Source organism: Platalea leucorodia (genome assembly GCF_965183815.1).
Source record: "Platalea leucorodia genome assembly, chromosome: 5".
NCBI classification, from domain to species: Eukaryota; Metazoa; Chordata; class Aves; order Pelecaniformes; family Threskiornithidae; genus Platalea; species Platalea leucorodia.
Window position 1 is genome coordinate 78151185 of NC_138827.1, and position 20649 is coordinate 78171833.

Sequence of the window (20649 nt, forward strand, 5' to 3'; positions counted from 1 at the left end):
TATTTCAGACAGCTTGCAGAAAGGTGGTCTAAGTTTCAAAGCTGCTGACTGCTTAGAGCTACTATTACTTTAACAGTTGAAAAATGAGGTGGTTTTTTTTTATATTTTATGTTCCTAAATCTGAGGTTTATACAGAGAACACGTCTGCACAATCAGAGAATGTGCTTATATCCCAGAGTTTGTTGTCATTTTTACCTTTTTTTTTTGTGTGTGTGTATGGGTTTTTTTAGTTTAACTTGTGACACAAAATTTTTAAGCAGCTGGTAAATGTCATAGTAACAGTAAAGGCAATCATTCAAAGTGATGTCAGTATTTTGCTTTTCATAAATAGTATTCAAACAAGCCTTACATTTTCTTTTGGTTCATTTTCTATGTAAAGAGTCTATTGCTATAGCTTGAGTAATATTTTTTTTAATTACTTTTTTCCTTCTCTTTTCAGACTTATGATGCCATTTCTCTGTAGAGAAATGGTGGAACTCTTGGACAAGAGTGACAGCATAGTCAACCACACCAGTTTATCAAACTATGCATTTCTTTATGGAGTTTTTCCAGCAGCACCTGGTGTCGCAATATTTGCAAGTCAATTTAATATGGAAGTAGGAATTGTATGTAGTTAGCTTTTCCCAAACATGTACTAACTTTGAACTTAACTTTGTTGTTTAAATACTTAAATAAATAAGCAGGCTTGATGAATTTGCTTTTCTTAGATTTACTTGTACGCCCTAGATCTCAAATATAAATTATATTTCAGATTATTAATTAAGCAAAGTACTCTTTCCTGCTGTCTCAAGTGTCTTGATACTACACTTTCATCAATAAGTCCTCATACTTTTCGTATTTGTGACTCTCATAGGAAGAACTAGGATAACTTTAAATATAAAGAACTTGTAGCTTTGTTGTGGGTTTGTAGTTTTTTGTTTGTTTGTTTTCAAAGACCTTACCTTTGAGCTACTGTTTTTGTAGGAAAAAACAGAAATTATATTACTGACTTCAATAGGAACAGTTTTAGCTTAATGCTGAAAACTTGCGGAAGAACTTATGCTTTAACTGGTTCTGTTGTGTTGCCCGTCAGTTAAATCTTGCGATAGAAATGCATTTTACTTTTTTTATAGTAGAGGGTATCAATTATCTTTTCAACTTAAAATACAAATTTTGTAACTGTTTCCTTTCTTCTGCTTGAAGCGACATTAAAACATTCCTGTTGACTTCCATTTTTTTAATGTTATCTATTTTTGGTTTGTTTAGTTGGGTTTGTTTGTGGGGTTTTTTTTAAAGAAAAGACTGGAAAGAAAAAAGGATGCTAAAAGTGAACCTTACAAGATAGAATTTTGTGCCCAACAAACTCAGGAAATCTCTTTAAAAGCGAGATCTGTAGTATCTGTAGTATGAGTAACAATTCACACTTCATCACTGTGCAAATTCTAGAAAGCAGAAAGACAGTGAGAAGCCAAAACATAAATCACTTAAATGTAAATATATATGGCTTCTTTTCATGAATTGTTGCATATTAGTATTTGCATAACTACATGTTTTCTTATTTAGTTACGGTGTGAAACTTTGCATCCAAAAGTAAATTGTGACATTGTAAATTCACCCCTAGACTGTAGTCATTAATATACTTGACACCCATGAAAAAGCTCTGTGAGATTTTGTAGTAGGGAACTTTCTATTCCTACTATATCAGAAGCTTGTTAAAATTTTCAGTTTAACTGTATGCGTAAAACGGATACTTTCTGGCTCAAGTTCGAAATAATTTGTTACAGAAATAACTCAGTGATTTGTTAAAGGTCTATCTATGTTTAATTCAAAAGTACAGTTTTTCCAGTAGTTGTATTCCTGAAAGCAGATTATTTAGCTTGAGATCTGATGTTGTTGTTTCTGTTCGACTCTTCTTGCAGATTACCTCAGGCATGGTGATAAGCACTTTTGTGTCTGCACCTATTATGTATGTTTCTGCATGGCTGTTGACCATTCCATCTATGGACCCCAACCCACTGGCATCTGCACTCCAAAATGTTAGCTTTGACATAAGTATTGTCAGCCTCATTTCTCTGGTAGGTGTTCATGAAGCGAAATACAAAAGCACACTGTCATGTCAGGGTAGCGTTAGTACATAAGCAGCAAATTGAGCCATGATAAGATCACTCGCATTTCCTCGTCATATCCTATTGCAGAAGGATGAGGAGGGAGTTAAAAATGTTCTTGATTTAGCAGTGGGTGAGCTGGAAGGCTGCACTATAAAGATAGGCAAGTGAATTAGAGCACTAGTGCAGGGCTTAAGAGTTTGTCCTTTTCAATTTATTTTTTTTTTAAATAACAGGGTGTGGAGGAATAACAGTACTAGCTTACACCTCAGGGAATAATTACCTCAAGCCATGTGAGGTACTTGGATATCACAGTAATGGAGGCTGTGTACAAACTTCAGCTCCAGAAACGTCCGTGAATATTTATTTAATGAAGTATTAATGAAAATGTTTAACTTGGAAGTTTTAATTTAGCTTTATCAAATTCCTTTCCTAGAAATTCTGGATGCACAGTTCTTAAAAAGTCAGTTGATAATCCAGAAGTCCAATGTGAATTGTATTTTGGCTTTATAGGCACTACAGATAGTGTGTTTATTTTGTTTGTTTGCTTTTTTAAAATAAAAACATCCACGTTGGAGGGAGTTGGAATTTTCTTAAGTTGTTGTCTTACTGAAGTCCTCCTGTCTTGAAACTGTGCCTCAAGGGAAGCCACAAGTGAATGCTGCCTCTTGCTATCACAGATCATTTGGGGAGATTGGGGGGGCGATTTTAAATTCTAAATTGGCAGGCTAGTCTGTGGTCATTTATGTCCTGAGGAGCAATCAGGTTTCTGTGCACTAGAGGCAAGCTCTTGGTGCTTCCTGGAAATATTTCACCGTCATGAGAGCACAAAGATGCATTGCTTTTTCTGGCTGTAGTTGCTCAGGCACAGGGACTGGCAGCAGATGGTGCAGAGCTGACTACAGTAGTCACATTGCTAAGAAACTTTTCAAGAAGATTTGTTGCATATTTCATTTCACCATAGTCTGCCAGAATACTCATCTTTTTCTTTTGGGTTTTGTTTTACTCTTAATTTTTTTCTTGTATGTTACAGATCTGGTCTCTTATTGTTGTTCTTCTGAGTAAGAAATACAAACAGCTTCCTCATATGATTACAACAAATCTACTTGTTGCTCAGGTCAGTAGTAAGAAGAATGTTGTTGTGTGAGTTTTGTTTTTTTTAAACTCTTAGCATTTTTACAAGTTTGGTTTCTACAGTGATATCTTTGTAGCCATCTATGGAGGACAGGGGAATCTAATGTGCGACTTGTCTGAACAATTTCTGTGCCTAAAAATACACCCTTGAAGAAAAGGATAGTTGAGCTGATAGTATGGTTTTCAAACAGAACTATGAACAATCAGAATGGAGAGTGGCTTCTGAAATATATTTTTAGCATTATAAGTTACTGCCTAACACTGTTGAGTGCACCTCTGTATCAATTTATGACAATCTGAAGTCAGCAATACCAGGATCAGCAGCAGCGTGTGTTTGACTCTATGGTGCCCTGATTCCAGGAGCTAAATAGAAAACTAATCCCCATGCTGGTTTAGCTCCCTGAAGTGGCTCGCTGAGGGATCAGACATGTGCCAGTGCTGATGCAAGGCAAGGGTGTGGGAATGCATGGCTGGTGGCTAGGGAAGGGCAAAACCAAATAGCTCTGGATTAATTTTAATTGTTATTTAAACTGAGAGAAATCTACAGAGTACATGTTCCTTCTTCCCTTGAAGTTAACTGCGCAACTGCTGTTAAATTCGGTGAGAGCAGCCTGTGCTTGCAATATATCTGTGTGGTAGTGCTTTCTGAAGTGTTCTGTAGTTTTAAAAAAAAAAATATATATATATAGTAAACTCTCTGAGGTCTGATCATGGAGTCACATTCGAAAAAAGTCATGTATGAGAGTTGCAGGTGCTTCTTGTCTATAACAGCAAAGTTAGATATCATCTTAAAAATATTGAACTATTGTATTACTGTTTTCATAATATTTCAGCCTTTCTTTTCAGATTCCTTCAGTACTAAAACTGTCATATATGCAGTATCACTGGGTGAAAACTTGTATAATTCTTGGCTGAACAAACATCTGTTGACCTCAGCCTCATGTCCAAATCATTTCAGATAAATGGTTTGTACTTAACAAAAGCTTTACATTTTACTTATTATAAGATAGATAAATATTATATATTTTTTTCTGATTTGCCTTACTCCCAGTTTATCTGAGCTATATAATTCCTGTCAAAAAAAAACACCTCCTGAAAATAGGGTACCGTAGTCAGTGACATAACTGTAATACTGAGTTTACTGCTGCACTGCTTTACTGCTATGAGAACTATCCAATTCATAAAATCACACTCCAGTGAATCTGGGGGTGAAGTTTTGAAGCTTATCGTAGCTATATTATACTGTGTTCAGTTTTTCTTGCCATCCTGCTTTCCCAGTTTCAATGATGGCATCTTACCTTTCTTTCCAGTTTACTGCTTGCATTGGAATGGTGGTATGGAATTTCATTGTTAAAGACATCACCATGCAGATCCTAGTATTTATATTCCTCTACAGCTCACTTTATAGCACCTACCTGTGGACAGGTATGATTTTTCTAGTAATAAAAGATTAATGTACTGAAATAACTTTATTATATTCTTCAGAGTAATTGTTCCTTTCGCATGCGTGTAGTTCTACAAATATGCATACTTGTAAGCTGTGCCGAGCTGCAGTAGCAACACAGGGCTCAGTGTCAGGCACTGCTTCTGCTATTGAAAGCTTATTATACCTAGGCAGGTCTTGTTTGTCTTTGCTATATACAGCAGCCTCGCTAGCTTGTAACAAAAGACAAGAACCCGCTCTCAAGGCAGAAGCGATTACAAATAGAGTGAATGTGGTGGGTTGCCCTTCAGCTAGTCAAAATCTTATTGGTGATTTTTGATTAATGCAGAGTTTAAAATAGTAGTTATTCAGCATTAAGTAGATTTAAAAACTTTGTGCCTCAAAGAAGTAGGAAATACAGAATGAAGGGAAATACCAAATTACCTTTAACACTTCTTTACCCTGGCAATTGCAATTTTTAAAAACAATGTGTGTGTTCTGCAGGTGTAGATGATTAATGAAGTGATTACTTGAAATAGGCAGAATTGAAAGATGCATCAAGAAGCGTGGAGAACCTTACTTGTATGATTAAAAAAGAGACTTTGGGTAGTCAGGAGACTTTTTATACTGTTCTTGAGTCCAGAAGTCTAAGGGTTTAATTCCTGTGGTGTTTTGTGGAGTAAGTTGTATTTGTATTTAGCTGAAATAGGTAGCTCATGATTAGTATAGCCTAACATAAATACTAGCTTTGCTTCAGCATGGGGAATGTTGCTGAGCTTCTGAGTTGTGAATAGAATAGGCAGTTCCAGGAGATACTGCCATATATACTTATATATGTAAAAATACATGAAACTTTTTTTTTGTTAAATTTATCATTGACTTTATAAAGGACTAGTCAGTTTTTAAAGAAATGCTATAACAGAATACAACATTAATTGTTGGTTACTTAAGATTGTCAGTCTAGAACAACTGCTGTTGATACGTTAAGAAATTAGTTACTTGTGTCTTATATGTTCTTATGACATCTTTTATATGCTTGTGAACCTTTCTAAGCATTTAGAAGTGGATATTTAATATAAAATGTCCTGGAATTTCTTCAATGTTTCATTACTAATATGATTTTTTTTAAGATAATCTGTGTTTCTATTTTACTTTCTCAGAATACAACTAGAAAACCAATTTCAGACTATCTGAAGGTCTGAGAAGAATATCTTAGTTATTGAGCAGGTCACATCATGGAGTTTCTAGACTCTGTATTTACCAGTTCCCTTTTTAATAATAAGCAAGACATTTATTTTGGGTTGTTTTTTTTTTTTTTCCCCGTAGGTTTCCTATCTTTCTCTTTGTTTCTGTTGAGGAAGAGAGAAACAGTAAAGGTTCCCATTGGATTTATTATCATAGCTGGATGGGGGTAAGTTAATTCAGGTGTTTCCCTGTAGAATTAGTGGGAACATGCTAAATATGTTACTTTGTTCGGTTTTGCTCTTTCAGAGTCCCGGCGCTTCTGGTGGGAATCTTACTAATTGTTGGTGAACGTAACAGCACTAGTATTGACTCTGCCTTTTTCTATGGAAAACATCAGGTATGACATGTTCTGTCCTCATCACTTCAGACTTCTGCCATATCCAATACATTATTGAGAAATTGCATTCTCTGCTGCTTATGTAAGTAGCTTTCAGTTGAAGTACAGGCTACCATAGTAACAGTATCATTATAGAATTAGAATGCTTGTAGATTGATACCAAAATGTATTTCTGTAATGAACCATTAGGAAAACTTGTTTGAACCAGGACCTCCACGTTTAGGCGGCTATGACTAAGAAAAAGAGGGAGTAGGCTTCCTAAAGAAAAGGCTTAGGAATGGTAATGAACTGCAGAGCCACCTTTTCCTGGTGACTAATTTGTAGTCTCACTTGATAATTATCTAAAATTGTTACCATCCCATAACTAATTAATGGCTTTTGGTCTGTAATAGATAGGATCTACTTTACATGTGTAGCAGTAACCGTTTGCACTATGGGAGACTTCTCTGCACAATCATGGGTTGAAAGTCCCTGAGCCTGAACTACAGTTTTTACCAATAAATAGCTCCCCTTTTCAGAGGATGTGAATTGCACTAGCATAGATATTTGTTGTGTTTTCCTTCTGTCTTTGTTATGGATAGAGAGGCTGTGAGTCTCTTGGGGTTATTCATGTGGCACTTTCACAAGTACTAAAATAGCTTCACAGTGGACTCTGGGTATCAGTGGCAGATGATTAGAAGGAAAGGTTAATTAATGGGATGCTCCCCATTGGAGAAAGCGTGGAAATTAGAGCTGTGCCAGAAGGTGACAAGAGCACGTTCCTCTTTGGAATTAAAAGGCGCCTGAACAGAACTTAAATGATTCTGAACAAAACTAATGATTCTGAGGGGAAACATGATGATGATGATGAGGGGATGTTTTTGGATTGCATGGGAAATAGGGGTCCCCACTTAAAAAAAAAAAAAAAAAAAAAAAAGAGCTGAGTTACTCAGGCAAGGAAAATTAGTCTCGTGTACTGATTGCTCTTTCAATGCCACAAGATGCAAGAGCAGTAAATATAGAAAACTCTGTCTTATTCAGATGCATTTGTTAGTATCTTTAGGAAAGTACAGAAGTTAGAAAGACAGATCTAGGCAACTATTTTCCTTTGTTTTGTATTTAAGTGTATTTTTTTTGCTCTCTTAACAGATAATTACCACAGCAGTGATCCTGTTCATCAGTATATTGATGTCAGGTATCTCACTTATGTGCATGAACAGAAATAGGCAAGAGTCAAGCTATGAGGTATTGAACCCATACTCACCGCGTAGCCAAGTGGAGGAGGTTGAAGTGGAAGGGAGTGAGGGGAATCGAGTTTCAGCTGCTGTGCCTCAGCCTTCTCCAGGATCTTCTGCACAGCCTTCTCCAGGATCTTCTGCACAGACATCTGCAGAAAGAGGTAGGGAAAGTAGATTTGTAAAAGAATAAATGGCTTGGGATACAATAAAATAATGTTCCAAACTTAATTCTGACCTGGGAAGGACAGTTGTTGACACCTTCAAGTGTTATGCTAGGACAGAAGAAAATCTAAATATAGCTGCCCAAGGATTTAGGTTTATGTTTCTAAGAAAAGTTTGATGATTATCACTGTAAGGGTGGGGGAAGTGAACAGGAGAAAAAAACATGCGTATGGTTCTTATGTAAGTAGCAGTATCTTGATAAGTATGTGCTAAATGCAGTCCACTAGGCATCTTAGATTGTTCAACCACTAAACCGTCTCTCTGAGAATGAACTGTATACCTGCAGCATTGCTACTCAATGTGTTTCGGGTCCTCCTTCTTTGTATATAGCCTTTTTGATCACTTCCCATATGTTTTCCCTCTAGCTAAAAGTGCTTGTGTTGCTTCCATGGTGGTAGTGCTATGTTAAATATTTCTATATATTAGTAGTGTAACCCATTTACCCTCTCAGCAAATTGGAAAAATTAAGTCTGCTTTCTCCTTTTGGGTTATTTTTGAGCATAATAGTTAAAGCTGTATAGAATATATTGTTATACTTGGAAAATATATTACGGTAGTGAAGGAAGCTAACTGTCCTGTTACTGTATACGCTTAATAGGTTGCTGTTCTTGTCAAACAACAAATGGTGAATTATCCTGTTCTAGAGAGAGCAAAGCAGTGTCAAATGCTGTTGGAAGCAAGGTTCCTCCAATTGAGACAGGTAAAGCGGTAGTGTCTCCTTGTTTTAATGCTACAAGCTCTTCCACAACATTTATGTGTGGTGTTCTCACAAAGAAACTGTTTGGGCTGTTGTTCTCTCAACTCTACCTAGGTAACTTATATTTCATATTAAATTCAAGTATTAGGCAATATGTTAGGTGTTTGTTCTCTTCTGCCTGATAGTTATTAGTAATCTTTAAGTGCTCAAGATGGACAGTTGTTTTGGGTTGTTTTTTTTACCACTAAGCTACTTTAACATGTCCTTCTGAGCGTTTAGACTTGAACTCTCCATCATTGCCTTATTTGGACACTGGGAAGTTGAATGCATAACCCTACTTTGCCTCAAGTTTTGAACTTAAACACACTTTTTTACATTCTCATATTCACATCTTGTGTCTTCTAAAAAGGCCTTTGAAGCCTTTGTTTGTAATCATGCACAGGTTTTTGAATGAGAAACTTTAGATCTAGAGGAGCAAGCACTTACTGCCGATTAGATCAAATGTCCATGCTGCTGTATTATCCATGTCTAGGGGAGACATGGAGAAAATTGAGTAAGGGGGCCTTAGGAGTCGCTGATATAGAAAAAATGGATCAAAGTGACTGTTCAGCACCTGATGGAAAACTGCATGCTCAGCCCATTCTCGTCGTACATTGCTTTCAATAATCAAAGCTAGCTGCAGTGCAACCTTTCTTTTTTTCCTTTTTTTTTTTCTTGCTTTTTGCATCCTTAACAAGGAAGTTCATATCCTTGTGCTTTGTTTGGATGCAGCATAACTTCCAACAAATCTAAGTATTTCACGCTGAAACATACTTAGTTATGTCTCCTCTGATAAAATGCTAGCTTTCCACCTATTGCCAACTATTTTACCTATTAAGTAATTCAGACAAACATCATAAGAGTGATGGAAGAAGACTAGTTTAATTTTCTTATCCTAAAAGATAAAGTAGAAAATATCTTACGATTGAGTGGAAATTTTTTCGACCTACTGAGTGAACACTTCAAAACTATAAATCAATAAAAGCAAATTGTAATGGATACACTTGTGTAACTTTGGCTGCAATAATTACCAATCCTTCTACTATCCCATTGAACTGCTATGACAGGTATATGGTGCAAATACTTAGGTATGTCCTTGCCAGGAAGTTTTTCACTGCCATCTAGAGGAAGATACTCAGAATTCCTTAGAACTCTGTAGCTGGAAGACAAGCATCCATTCTCTGTGTGTTTAGCTCTTTTGATTGATAGAATTATGACAGTGTTCTGATATACCATGTTAAAAATACAGTCACAGAATTGAAATCAATACAGTTGATTGTCTGATCTAGAGGTCAACAACACTGAGATACAGAGTAAAAATATTAGAGCTGATAGTATATTTGAAATATTTATTCCAGAAATTATTCTAAGTTTAAAAACTGTTCTGAGAAAATGCTATTTTTTTTTCATTATTTCTAGTAGTGTTTTCTAAATGTTAGCCAAAACTTAAGTTTGCTTAACCTTTGAAAGAAAAGTTCTGTTGCAAAAAGTTTCCTCATTTTAGGAGCACATGTAAACTACTGCTTCATTTGAGAATAGATGTCTGAACAGGTTATTGTCAAAGCTAATATTAAATTTTTTGTGTGTGACTTCATTACAGATACTTACAGGGTAATTTAACTCAGCAAGTTACGTTAACAAGTTTGCTCATGGAGTTCATAAGTTAGCCTAATGAAAAACTCTGGCTTGTTTTTCATTAGAAGCCTAATAAAAAACTCTGGTTTGTTTTTCAGCTGATCAGTGTGTGAGTCATTGCAGTGCTCAAACCTGCGTATTGGCTCAGGAAGAACAGCTTCTACAGACCGGAGACAAACAGCTGGCCAGACATGTGCTGCTGTGCTTACTTCTTATTGTTGGCCTGTTTGCTGTAAATATTTTTTCTCCCCTTGTTATTTAACTGATTGAGGTGGAATGATTTTTAGGAAAGCTATGTAGACAGTCCAGTAAAAATCTTCCAATTCTTCATGTAACAATTCATTAAATAAATTAGAGGCTTTATTTTGTTCCTTTACTGGAAGAGGGACATCATAAAATTAATTTTTCTGTGCCACACCATAAATTAAAGGCAAGTTAAGATTCATGATGTTAGTGAGCAAGCCACACTAGAGAACCTTAATGGGAAAAAAAATGGAATTATATAATTTGGTAATTAATTCATCACTGCTACCCCTCTTCCCATTTTTCTCAAGAGCTAATCTTATTCCCAAGACAATAATCAATTAAAAATATAAAGTGAATTCTACTTCTGAAGGAGACTGTACAAAAATTGTTTCCATCCGGTTATGCTTGTATTTGGAACTTGGACTTCTTTGAGGTGTTTTAGTAATGAAGAATAATGTAAGACTTTATTTGAAATGGGAAAATGCAGTTTTGTTGCTTTTAGTGGTGGTTTGGATGCAACATAGCTGAGTTGGTATTGGCAGGCATCATTACTGACTAGATCCCAGCTGTGAAGGTGTCTGCTCCTGTGTAAAAGTGTGAAATACCAGAATGTAATGCATTAGGGATATAATTTGAATTTTTAACTGTGACAAATATGAGAAACAACTCTCTCTATTTGAGTGTAAGGCTCAAAGTTGAGCTTCTTGTGGATGACAATTAGGGAGGAAGTATCTTTGTTTGAAATGGAAAATACTATGGCACAAATACGTAATACAGCAAAGCAGGACAATGTGGCACAGCTATGTAGTGTAATAGTCAGTACTGTTGCTTTTCAAGTCCTGTTAAATTACAAAACGGAAGTTTTCCCTTTCTCAAATTTCCTGTATCAAATATTCCATGCTAATATATTTTTTAAATCCTCTGTATTTAAGAGGTGTCCCAAAATGTTAGTTGTATCTGGATGATTACATAGATACTATGAAATGAGACCAGTTACATTAAAGAATTAGCCTTTACACCCAAAGGGGTTAACTTTGGAGGTTTTTTCCTTCTGTCAGGCATCTAAAATAGCTGAAGTGGTATGTGCTTCAGCTTAACGCAATCTTAACTATGCAGAAAATATGTAGAAAGCACTGGTCTCAGCTAAACAGGCCTAAAGACAAATACTGCAAATCTGTCTGGGCTAATATTGTCTGTGTTAGGTTGAATACCTAAGTATGCTTAAGGCAAGTTCTTTATGTAAACATGTAAAGGAGCAGGACCTCTACACTGGTATGTTTTGCATTATTTGGTTTAAAACCAAACAAGCTCTTCCCTTGCCCCAGCTATTAAGCGTAACTAAAATGAAGCTTAAGGTGTTTATTCCCTCTTATTTGTCTTTATCCGAATCATTTGTTAAATGAAGGCAGTGAAAATTGTGCAAGAATCTGTTAGCATGTGAAGAGTAAGGAAGTGCTTTTGATTTTTAACAGTCAGGTTAGGTATGTGTTTTTTGTTGGTTTTTGTTTGTTTGTTTGTTTTTTCCCCTTAACAGAATCTTTCCAGTTGTTTGTGGTGGCTGTTCAACCAAGAGCCTGGAAGGCTGTATGTGGAACTGCAGTTCTTCTGTGCTGTGTTTAATTTTGGTCAGGTACTCATCAGTGTTTGTTCCGAAAATGACTTTGTTAGTGGGTGTTGCAGCACATGCTGTTACAAGCACTGTAAGCTGAAGTCCTCAAACAATGCTGAAGTCACCAGCTCCTTATGTTGTTTTGCCTTTTTTTTCTCAAGCTTTTTCTTTTGCTTTGATAGGTTTCTTTCCATAATGCATGTCTTTTATGTGCATGAGCATGTTTTATGTGCATGAACGCTTTCAAAGGTACAAATGACAACTGAGTGCCAAATGTCTGTGGAAATTGAGTACGATTTTAGCCTTATTTGTACCAGAAAGTTTCACCAGTGTTGCTTCTGTGGGATTACACCAGTATAACTGAATAGGTGCAAGATGGCTACATGGGTACTTTCGCTGTAAGGCTTTAAGGTATTATCTCTTCAGTTTCAGTTACAGCACCATTAGCTAATAGCTGACAATTAGATGTGTAATTGTTCCAGCTGCACATAGCCTATTTCAGTGCAAACTGACACAAGATAGCTTTGTTATCTATGAAGGTGAAAGCAAGGCAGTGTTAATACACATACTAGAGGAATGTTTTATAGATCTGTGGACAGGTGTGCCTACAAGATGCAGTGCAGTATCAAGTAATGATAGTAGTTTCGATACAAAAGCAGTACAGAAAAATTAATTAACTAGAGAGCGTTCCAGCATTCAACTTACAATAAGTCAGTTGTTTGCTTGATGTTAACAAGGACAGATTTAAATAACTGGCTGTGTAACGATACCGATGTTTTAAGAGTCAGATGGCATGTCACAGCATTAGGTTTACTGAACTGTTTCTTGAAGAGTTTCTTCAGTGGACTGTTATGTATTAATCTGTCTTTTTAAGGCCCAAATGAAAAATCAAAGCAGAAACAAAATGTGTTTTGAATGATATCTAGAGAAGAGGGATACTTCTCACGTGTGTTTTGGCAATGAGTTTTTAACATTTTATTTCTGTTCTTTAGAAACCAAAGTTTTTGCTTAATGTTGCTTTTTCTATATTTTTTTTCCTGCAGGGCTTCATTTCCTTTGGTATTTTTGGCTTAGATAAGCATTTAATCATTCTACCATTCAAGCGAAGGTAAGCAGAATCTTTACACTTACACCTATGAACTTAGTTATTAAAGATAATACTTTTCAAAGGGTATTGAGTGCCATTGCATTCCATTTCCTATTTATTCCATCTTCCAAATCTGTCTTTCTCTCCCAATTGTGGAGAGCTAATTGCAATTCACTGTGCATGAGTTTTTACTGCTGTCCTAATGATGCTCACAAAGCTGAAAATCCCACAGGCTCCCTATAGACAAGATCTTTGGCAAATGGTGGCAAAGTATGTGATTGGATCAGTGAGATGATGGATCTTAGGAAGTAACTTCAACTGATGATAAATTAAAACTTAGATGCAAATGCTGAACCAGATTCTATCATCACTGTTTTAAAGTCCTGTATTCATAACATCATGCCAAGTGCTTTGTGTGGATGGACACTTTCATTGATGCCTCGCTGTGGAGGCGTAAGTTGTACAAAGCCATCTTTAACTTAGAGCTAGCTGGCTGTGGTGTGAATCCAGCAGCTAAAGCTGGCTCCCAACTGCTCTCTGTCTTTCCTTCTGCCTGAGCCTAGAATAAAACCTCTCAGTGTTCAAAGGCCATACAAGTTTATTAGGAAGATTGTATATAAACTATCGGGCACAAACACAGTGAAACAGTTGTGATAAGCTTCCTATGAGTTCTGTTTTATTATTTGCAGTTTCCTTAAAAATGCCTCTGGTTGACTTGCTGTTTTTCATTTACTTTTTTTGTCTTTTTCTTTTTTTTAAGACTTGAATTTCTCTGGGGAGGAAGAGAAGCAGCAGGGCATACAGATCCCTCTGTACCTGAGGAAATCAGGATGACCTGTCAACAGTTTGTTCGTTATCATAGGGATCACTGTGTCAAAAGCATTGTCAGAGGCAGAAGGTAAGGTTCCTCCCTGCACATATAACTTGTTACAAAGGTCATAGCTAACCTTTTGGAAATAATGAAATGCAGTTTAATCTGTCTGCGGGCAATTCCTGTTGTGGCATATTTAGTCAAACCTCAAGGTGAGAATTAAGAATTTAGCAGTAACAGAGAAATGTTTCTAGTCTCAAACTGAAACACTGAGGTGCAAGTTATCACCTTATCCCATTAGGTTTTGTATAAATTATAAAAAGTTTCATATCATTAAGGCATGTCCCCAGTTTTTGCATTTAGCTGGAGTTCAGGAGAGAAAATCTTTCTGAAGAAATGTATATGGTAATGCCTGTAATAGAGTGCATGCGTCTGAGTTTTGTCAAACTTGAGACCCTTCAATTGTTTTGTTTTGAGATTAAGAAGGTGTCAGTATTTATGTGACTGAATGTTTACTAATAAATAGCTTTTACAGGAAGCGAAACTATTGCAACTGATGTCAGTGTGTGCTCAGAGGCCACTCAATACATGAGATTATAGTGGTTTTAGGACCTTTACACCTTCTGAGCTCATACAATTTCTTTTGCTCATGCCTCTCGTGAGGCCTAATCCTCAATTTGTGAGATCAGCAAAGCTTTCAGATGCAAATTATGATACCCAAATCAAGGATTATGTATTCAGGTATGCGTAGGTGGATGAGAAGAGAAATGCAGACAGAAGCAGCAGGAAAAAGGAGAAGATTCTGCCTTTATTTAAGTATTTACTGTATGAAATGGAGACGTGAAGAATTGTTCGAACAGGACACTTCTACTTCTCTTGCTATGTGAACTTTTAAGTAGGACTAGTTTGGTGGGATGGGGTGGTCTTTTAATGGTCAGATAGTCCAAAACCACATTCCAGAACTGTTTTTTGACAGCATCACTTGTTCAGTCTCCTCAGAAATCAGTAATGTTCCATTAGAAATAAAGTAATAAAGTTATCCGTTTAGGAAAAATGAACTATGGCAGTTCAAGGACTTGCTTCTTTCATGCCAGACAGAAAACATGTATCAGAAAATGTTTGTTTTGAAATAGATCAGGTTTTACAGCTGTGTTCCCTGTGCCTCTGCTGCTATTGTGGTTTCTTGGGCTTTGGGCTGTTCATTTGTTTGGGTTTTGTGGGGTTTTTTTAATCATATATCACCTGAGAATACATCAAAATCTGACATTTGGTGCTTCGTTGTTTTAATATTATGCTTGTGTGGAACTAGTTTCATGTCTCATTTCTCCTTGTGAGTTAAAAGAAAGCATTTATCTTCTCATTTTAAATATTCATCTAACTTGATCCTGTCCTCTTTGATTTAAACACACTGTAACTGAGACCTTGCAATCGTGGATTTTCATTTAGTTTAATTTTTGCTTCTCTGCTAATAGATGTTAACACTTGCTCTGTGTTACTGCTGTTTTTAACTTAAAAAAAAAAAAAAAAAGAGGAAGAAGTTTGGTTTTTGCTGTGTAGCTGTTAATCATCTTCAGAAACCCTGCACTTGGGTTCCATAGAGGAGATTTAGATAACCAGAAACATTCATTGCTGCAGGTAAATTTCTGAATGGTATTTTCACTGCAACTAGGTAGATGTTAGTGGCGTTGCCTCATAAATATGTAAAAGATAATTAGTTTAGTCTTGTTGTAAAGGTTTTGTTTATTCTTAGTACTGCCTGTGTGGTAAATATTTAACTGGATATGCAAGTTAAATGGTTTTTGTTTACAATAGATGTAAGCACTTAGTGTCTGTTTAAAGCTATAGAGAAATTATAAAATGGAATTAAAGTGCAGATTGAGCTGCTGTTGCTGCAGGCGTGCTGCACTCAAATCAGATATTCTGTTGCAGAAATGGTCATGCTAATGAATCCATGGGAAGTAAGTATCCAAGAAATAGAATTACATTGTGTGTGTTTTTAGGAAAATTGCTACTTATGTTCACTGAAGTTTATTTGCACAAGCCTAAAACAAGGCTGTAAGTAGATGTTGCTTCTCATTGAAGTGTCTGTAGGAAAAGGTAGTGAACATTGGCATGTCCCTAATATGCAAAACTTGCAAATTCTCCTCTAACATGCTCTTAACTATCATGATGTCTTTCCTTGTTTCCTGCTATTTTTCCTTGCCTTTCCCCATCGTGCAGTGGTGATACCAGATTTACAGAACATGTGGGTGAATCATTCCTTTGACATACAGGTGTGGTGCAAAGATCTCCACTGGCATCTTCTTTGGCTGTGACCTGGTGAACTGGCTCATGCAAGTTGGCCTTGCCTCTGACCGTGGGGAAGCTGTGATGTATGGAGACAGACTGATGAAAGGAGGCGTCATCCAACATATTACGAATGAATTTGAATTTCGGGATGAATATTTGTATTACCGCTTTATTCCTAAGAGATCAGTTGCAGTCGAGAGCCATTGACCTGAGCATGTAGGCAGAGGACAGGCAGTTAGGGGTGAATGTGACCATCCTCTCTGCCTTCACCACTGAAATTGAAAGTATTTCTTTCTCAGGGCTCTCAGAGAATTGTTATTTTCTCTTGTGAACTTAAAGAGATGTGGTTCTGCTTGTGTCTGTTCTGAAGGAAATGGTAGCAAGTGATATTTAGTGAGTGTTCCAACCAGAATGCAACTAGAACAAAACAAGATGCTCTGGATTTAGAGCACTTTTTCCATTTTGAGCAAAACAAATAGTAAAATGGTAATTGTCACTGTCGTATTATAGAGGCATTATAACAGCAGCTTTAGTGACTGGTGCCACAATGAAAAAAAAACCAACATGAATGAGAGATATTTTTCATGTTGCTGTATGTTTTCCATATTTTAGTGTGATGAAATATTGATTCCTGTTTATGGTCAGGCTTCCCCCGACCTCACAGAAGTAGGATTTCTTCTATCATACCCCAGAGTTTTTACTACTCTACTCTTGTCTAACAGCAGGAACTTTTTCTAGCTGTTTACACCTCAGATCAGGTGGCTTCTTTCTCCCTTAAAGATAAAATCCTCCATTTGCAACAGTAGAATTGTTGTGAAGATAATTCCGATGTTAGAGGATTAAAGCTGAGGAAATATTGAGTGGAATAAATAATGGTTTTCTACAAACTTACCAAATCTTAAAAACACGTAAAAATACCCACTGCTCTCCCAAATTAGGAAATGGTATAATGGAATTTCACATAAGCAATTGGTTCTGAAGTTTTGCCTTATGGTGGTAGTAACAGCTTTGTCAAGAATAGATTTTTGCCTTCTGAAATTAGCCTTTTCAGTTTAATTCAGAAGTGCCAGCCTCAAATAAAGATGTTATGGAAGCCTTGGATACCTGTGCAAGTCAAGCCAAAATATTTTATCAAATCATAAAACCTTTTAAATTAAATACAGTGGTTTTTAAACCTATTATATAAAGAATCTTAACTGAACATCCAAGGCAGGGTTTAGAGGAGTTAAAAATCCTAAAATTTTAGTATTGGTTGCCTAACACAGGATTCTAATAAGCCTCAGGTATCCCCCTACAATGTTTAAATAGTTACTCTACCGTCATTCAGATTCCTGTGCACTGAAGTCAGAATCTGAGAATCTGTGTGTCTTCTGCAGTATTTTGAAAAGGTTAACGACAAACCATAGTATCTGATAGCCATTATGCTGCCTTTTTAAAACTGCAAGAACAGCATCTGTATGTGTATATAAAAAAATTACGTAGTGAGGGAAAGGAACCCAGGTATTAAAATAATTATTTGCTCAAGCATATGAATAACTCTTCTCATCCTTTTTTTTAAAAAGTCTTTCCCCTTTTTTTTTTTTAGCACACAGATTTTTATTATAGCTACTTATGCACCTACTTTGTATTAAGAACTAAGTGATTTTAGCAGTATAAACTACTGTTCAAGAAACAGTTCTTTTATGGTAGCTATAACTCCATGCAAGACTTATATTGGAAAAATAATTCCTTATACTGTTAGTCTTATTGCACATCTGCAGTGTGCACAGAAACGTAACTACAACCTACTGCATATGTATGCTATACAAACTGACATTTTAATGTTTTCCAGCAACAAAATAATTGACATGTGTATCAGGCTGTGGCCGCAAAGGAAAACAATAGTGTATTTCCGTTACAACTGCTGAAGATGACTACATCAAGTGTTTTGGAATAATTAGATACATGTGGCTTAAGAGCAGAAGCCGTGAGTATGTCTGGCTTCTAAATACTGTAACTTGTCAATAAATCTGTTACTTGATTTCAGAGTTCTGAGCTTTGATGTGATATGAGGTGTGGGAGGGTTATGTGTACATGTCAAGATTTATGACAAATGTGTTCCTCTGAGAGAATTGCTAAAGTGGCTCTTGGGTTTCAAATTTGGTATTTCTTAAATCCACCATTGATGCTTTTTAAGTAGGCAGAGGACTTGTTAATGGGTGTTCACACAAAGATACCAGTTTTTGTCTAACAGCCTAAACAGATCTTTAGGAACATTTCACATTATCATCTACTTACCAAATAATTTTTTTTTTTTCCTTTTAATTCTTCAAATGTTCAAGAAGTTGATCTTAGGTCAGTGTCACAGTCCTATGCATAGTCATTGTTCTTGCACTCGTCTTTCTCATTTTCATCATAAAGTCCTCCCTGGCCTCCCTTTTTATAACGGCTCTGCTATTCCCTAGATTTGAACATAACATGTTTAAGTAAGAGATTGCTCAAAAATTCTGCTTAGAGAAGGCTCCCTGTTACAAATCTAATGAAGAGAACACCTTTACTTGACCACTGACACCAAATTCTGTTAGATTAACTGTCACAACATTGTGACTGCTGATATACCCATTAGTCCGATGAGAGTCTATGATGGTTAATAGACTAAAGAAGCTATGAATGGAATACGGGTTATTATAATCTATTTCTAAATCACTGGGTACTTCTGGAAGCTAGGAATAGACTTTGAATAGCTTTAGACAGTTAAATAACTCTTATCTGATAGATATTTGCTTCTGCCAAGGAGCACTCGCAAGTTTTAAGACAGTTAACAGTTTGATGTATGTCGATAGTTGATCTACTGATGTGTGAATTTTTGGTGGTTAGAAATAGCTTTGCCTTAAAGACGTGGTCAGTGGTGCAATGAGTTCTTTTATTTTGAAGGTGAATTAGTTTGGGATAAATCTCGGTCAGCTTGGAAGTTATAGTTCCATGAAAACATCCACTGAACAGGTAAGTCCAGGGGAGTCTCCAGTGAAACACTGGATCTTTTTCTAGCACTAATCTCAAAATAATTGTGATATTGAACAGGGTGGATATCAAACTTTTAGTTTTCTAGGTAGCAATTTTAGTACTTTTTAAAAATAATGATCCTTCATAAAGCTCTAGACCTTTTTAAAATAAGCTGCAAGATGTAGTCCTAGATGAAATACATGCAAAGATTGCCCTCTAGAGGACATTCTAATTTTTTTTTTTAATGTATGATTGTGGGAGGGAGGGTTATTTGTTCCTCCTGACCTCATCTTCGTTTTCTGGTTTTACACTGCATGTGTTCTAGGAGGATGAAATCCCAGGAAAAAAAGGCACCAAAATATCCTGTACTCTGTTGGCCATCATTTGATCTATCTCCACACATCCCATTGTTTTGACTTTGTATCCTGTAGCACAGAAACTAGAGGAACAGTTGGACTGTATCTGTCTATATTACAAACACTGATATGCTTAACCTGGTTAATTGCCACCCACGATTAAGCAGCCAAGAAGTTCACTTAAAGCTCTGCTCCACCACCTTCACTACTTTCATTCCTGTGTAACTTCACTACTTTTGCATGGTAGCATAAAATTGTTTCTCTTGTTTTGCTATGCTGCCTGCAAACTTGACTCATACCTTGGTTTCCAGCACAGTTTTGCCTGGCATTTATTGCTGCTTTGAAGTTATCAAAGAGCTAGTGTGGAACAGGTGATGATCCAAAATAGGATAAAGATACACGTGATTGTCAATATAGACATCCATGAGGAAAACAGGTAAATACAGCAAAATCTTATTAAATATACCTTCCAGTTCACAAACATCCACTGTCCTATTCAACTTCTAAGAAATTTTGTTGGCAACACAGGTACAAAAGGTTCACAATCAACTCAAGCTTATTTTCAGTCTTACCTGCTACTCAATCTTACTTGCTAGTGCCACTTGGTACACATAGGATCACTAGAACTAGAAAGTTCAAGAACCTTTCCTGACCCCTTAGTTTCTTGTTGTGGATGTGAACGCAGTATCCCAAATTAACTTCTACTTTCATTGTAGGGTCAGGAAGAACAAATTCTGCCAAGCTCTTAATTTTCTTACTCAGTCTGCAAACTTCATTGTATATGTATTTCTTTTGTTTGCCTATACTTAGGGGTTTTTACCAGTGGGGGGATAAACAGTTTACAAAATGAGAAAACTGCACATGTGTAGCTCCATCTTTAGCATCTGAGGGGATTCTAGAAACTAAATATAGAAAAATCATCAAAGAATGGACTTTCTGTGGGGATGCTGTGTCATGTCACATGCTGCTGCTGCTATAATGCTCCATTTCATGTTACATGTTCTCTTCTGAAGGTTTGCAAGAAGTGCTGTTTTTTTCCTTCCAGTAATACCTTTTTATCCTGCTTGATCATGTAGTAAAGTCAGAATCTTCTTTCTTTGTTGTTTGCTCAGTTTGTCCCTTGCCACATATAATAAAAGTAGTATCACATATTGATCATTACGTTTAAACAGCATCAGGGAGGAAGAGTTCCTGGCAGGGCAAAAAGCTTGATTAAATCAACTCCATAGTCTAGTA

At 36.3% G+C, this 20649-nt stretch overlaps 1 protein-coding gene across 4 annotated transcripts in view; it reads left to right on the top strand.

Annotated features, from left to right (window-relative positions):
• Positions 1-18098, top strand: part of GPR155 (G protein-coupled receptor 155) — a 33101-nt gene extending 15003 nt beyond the window's left edge. Inside the window, exons 4-16 of one of the 4 annotated variants that reach the window (XM_082312914.1) lie at positions 440-605; positions 1899-2054; positions 3118-3201; positions 4529-4643; positions 5968-6052; positions 6133-6223; positions 7352-7601; positions 8261-8362; positions 10132-10265; positions 11814-11909; positions 12932-12996; positions 13736-13873; positions 16060-18098. In XM_082312914.1, the coding sequence (XP_082169040.1) occupies positions 440-605; positions 1899-2054; positions 3118-3201; positions 4529-4643; positions 5968-6052; positions 6133-6223; positions 7352-7601; positions 8261-8362; positions 10132-10265; positions 11814-11909; positions 12932-12996; positions 13736-13873; positions 16060-16282 (1705 nt within the window). In that variant the 3' untranslated portion in view covers positions 16283-18098. Of the gene's footprint in view, positions 1-439; positions 606-1898; positions 2055-3117; positions 3202-4528; positions 4644-5967; positions 6053-6132; positions 6224-7351; positions 7602-8260; positions 8363-10131; positions 10266-11813; positions 11910-12931; positions 12997-13735; positions 13874-16059 lie in introns of those variants that run through there. The other 3 variants (XM_082312912.1, XM_082312913.1, XM_082312915.1) reach the window with 3 other exon arrangements.
• The last annotated feature ends 2551 nt before the right edge of the window (positions 18099-20649 follow it).